The sequence below is a fragment of the Diospyros lotus genome, chromosome 2 (assembly GCF_014633365.1).
Source record: "Diospyros lotus cultivar Yz01 chromosome 2, ASM1463336v1, whole genome shotgun sequence".
Classification (NCBI taxonomy): Eukaryota; Viridiplantae; Streptophyta; class Magnoliopsida; order Ericales; family Ebenaceae; genus Diospyros; species Diospyros lotus.
Window position 1 is genome coordinate 16,789,783 of NC_068339.1, and position 2,689 is coordinate 16,792,471.

Genomic DNA, 2,689 nt, shown 5'->3' on the forward strand with positions numbered 1-2,689 from the left:
TCACCCTCTCAATCTCACTCCCTCGGATCGAAGCAGCATCCAAACTTTTTAAGTATACCGAAGTAAAGTCAAGTCAAACGCCTATCTGTTTCAGTTAGAAAATTTACATGAAAATTATCTTATGTTCTATGACAGTTTTCTTCCTTATAAAATACTTGAAGCTTAAAGATAATTCTTTCAAATAAATTTATTATTATGTTTAAGTAACAACAATTAACGCCGTCAATACAAATTGATCGAAAAGTCAGGCACATAAAAACTTCATAATGGTTCGCACAAAATCTCAAACAGCTGGAAATAAATTAGAGGAAAAGCAAAAAAAGCCACGACATCGGTAGTCCTCCAACCAAGAGTCGATAATTGTAGTTGCAGCTTCGTTTGTTTTTTTATTTCACACGATTACTCCAACCAAGTCAAAAGAAACAATCATGGGATTTATATGGCCCGCTCCCTATAACAATTCCATTGGTCGCCTACCACTTTTGAATAGAAAACAGAGGCTTTCATTGGGGTAGGCTGCCTGGGTGGTGTCTTATAAAATTGAGTCACGTCAATCCTGGAGATCATCACCCGATCACAGATTTAGTCGTCGTTACTAGTATTATTACCATTTATTCATTTGTTTGTTCCAACAAATGAATAAATGGTAATATTGTAGTGGTCCTTGCTGACGGCATAAAAAGTCCTCGTTTTTATCAACTTACCCTCTCAAAAATTATTATAAAAACGTATTAGGTGCCGAGATAGGTGATCAGAATTCACAAGCAGCCATGGAAGCCAGCCTAGGGGGGTCTCTGCTTGTGCCTAGCGTTCAAGAGCTCGCAAAACAGCATCTCAGCACCGTTCCAGACCGGTATGTTCGGCCCGATCAAGACCCTCCAATACTCATATCCGATCCCTCTTCTTTACCACAAGTGCCGGTCATCAGTTTTCAGAGCTTGCTTTCTCCAGAAATGGTGGATTCCGAGCTGCAGAAGCTGCACTCTGCTTGCAAAGATTGGGGTTTCTTTCAGGTTTGTATAATTCTGAATAGATTCAAATTAGATATTTATATATATTGAAGAATGAAAGAAAGAAATACATTATTGCAGTTGATCGATCATGGAGTGAGCTCTGTGGTAGTGGAGGAACTGAAGTTAGAGATACAAGAGTTCTTCAAACTGCCAATGGAAGAGAGGAAGAAATTTTGGCAAGAGCCAGGAGATGTGGAAGGATTTGGACAAGCGTTTGTGTTTTCAGAGGAGCAGAAGCTCGATTGGGCCGATTTGTTTTACGTGCTCACTCTCCCAGCTCGTTTAAGAAAGCCCCATCTATTACCCAACCTGCCTCTTCCACTCAGGTCTCTCTCTCTCTCTCTCTCTCTCTCTCTCTCTCTCAAAACTTAGATAACTCAGCCAACAGTTAATGATCTTTCCAAGCAGAAACACCATGGAAGCATACTCGGCTGAATTGAAGAAGCTTAGCAGCGAGCTATTCAGCCTCATGGCAAAAGCACTAGGAATGAAAGAGGAAGACATGGTGAAGGTATTTGAGGATGGGATGCAATCAATAAGGATCAACTGCTATCCGCCATGTCCAGAACCAGACAAAGTTATTGGGCTGAACCCCCACTCTGATGCCAGTGGCATCACCATCCTCATCCAAGCCACCGATGTGGAAGGGTTGCAGATAAAGAAAGATGGCAAATGGGTACCCATCAAACCCCTGCCTAATGCTTTTATTGTCAACATTGGAGACAGCTTAGAGGTAATATTGTGGCTGTTGATTATGTGACATACTATTCCACGCTCGTGTTAACCAATGGTCTTGGTTTTTGACAGATCTTAAGTAATGGAAAATATCAGAGCATTGAGCATCGCGCAATTGTTAACTCGGAGAAAGAGAGGTTTTCTGTAGCTACATTTGTTAGTGCGAATCTGGATGGGGAATTGGGTCCAGCGCCGAGCCTCATCACCTCTCAAACTCCAGCATTGTTCCGAAGAGTAAAAGTAGTAGATTTCTTCAAGGGATATTTGTCGCGTGAACTTCTTGGAAAGTCATATATTGATCTCATGAGAATTCAGTAGGATGAACGGCAGAACAGTTGAGGAATTTTAAGTTTATGGATATTAATCGGTGTTTTATTATGATATCAATATTATGACTTTAAAAGATATCAATTGTAGTATGATGTTATGTGTCTGTGTCTGCATGTGTTTTATGTATTTAGTTTGTGGGGCAAGTGCATGCCTTGTACTTCTAATTTGCTTCTATTTTTGGAATAAATTTCACTCGAATTGCATGTGATTTTTGTCTTTTTTGCAAATTTCCTTATAGTTTACTTTTAGTATTTTAGGTATACATGTTTGTTTCATTTGAAAACATTTTATAAGATAACATATATATTTGTTACATGGAAGGGCTTGTCTTGACCAAAATATTAAAAAAAAAATCATAAGAATCTCTAATACTCAAAAATAAATTGTAGAAATATTTGTAAAATTAACCCAATCCATACGGGTTCATGGTGGACCTTTCCTTGCTCTTTGTGAATTCTTTCATAGCTTTACTTGCAAAGGAGGTGATGATATGATGGATCGTATAAGAAACAAATCGAGCCTGATGGAAGGTCTGAACCAAATGTCACTCTCGAGTTCTGTAACCAAAGAAAAGAGTAAGATTATCTTAATGAATTTCCTGACACCCTTCC

The 2,689-nt window shown here is 38.9% G+C and overlaps 1 protein-coding gene across 1 annotated transcript; it reads left to right on the forward strand.

The window, feature by feature from the left end:
- Positions 1-734: 734 nt before the first annotated feature.
- On the forward strand, positions 735-2,286 carry LOC127793779 (protein SRG1-like). Its single transcript, XM_052324506.1, has 4 exons — positions 735-1,013; positions 1,092-1,339; positions 1,422-1,746; positions 1,821-2,286. The coding sequence occupies exons 1-4, from the start codon at positions 771-773 to the stop codon at positions 2,064-2,066; spliced, it is 1,062 nt and encodes a 353-aa protein (XP_052180466.1). The 5' UTR covers positions 735-770; the 3' UTR covers positions 2,067-2,286.
- Positions 2,287-2,689: the final 403 nt, after the last annotated feature.

Excerpts from the sequence above, each read along its gene's own strand:
- LOC127793779 (XM_052324506.1), top strand. The coding sequence starts at position 771 with ATGGAAGCCAGCCTAGGGGGGTCTCTGCTTGTGCCTAGCGTTCAAGAG. Across the intron at positions 1,014-1,091 it reads AAGATTGGGGTTTCTTTCAG|TTGATCGATCATGGAGTGAG; the intron begins GTTTGTATAATT and ends ACATTATTGCAG. Across the intron at positions 1,747-1,820 it reads ACATTGGAGACAGCTTAGAG|ATCTTAAGTAATGGAAAATA; the intron begins GTAATATTGTGG and ends GGTTTTTGACAG.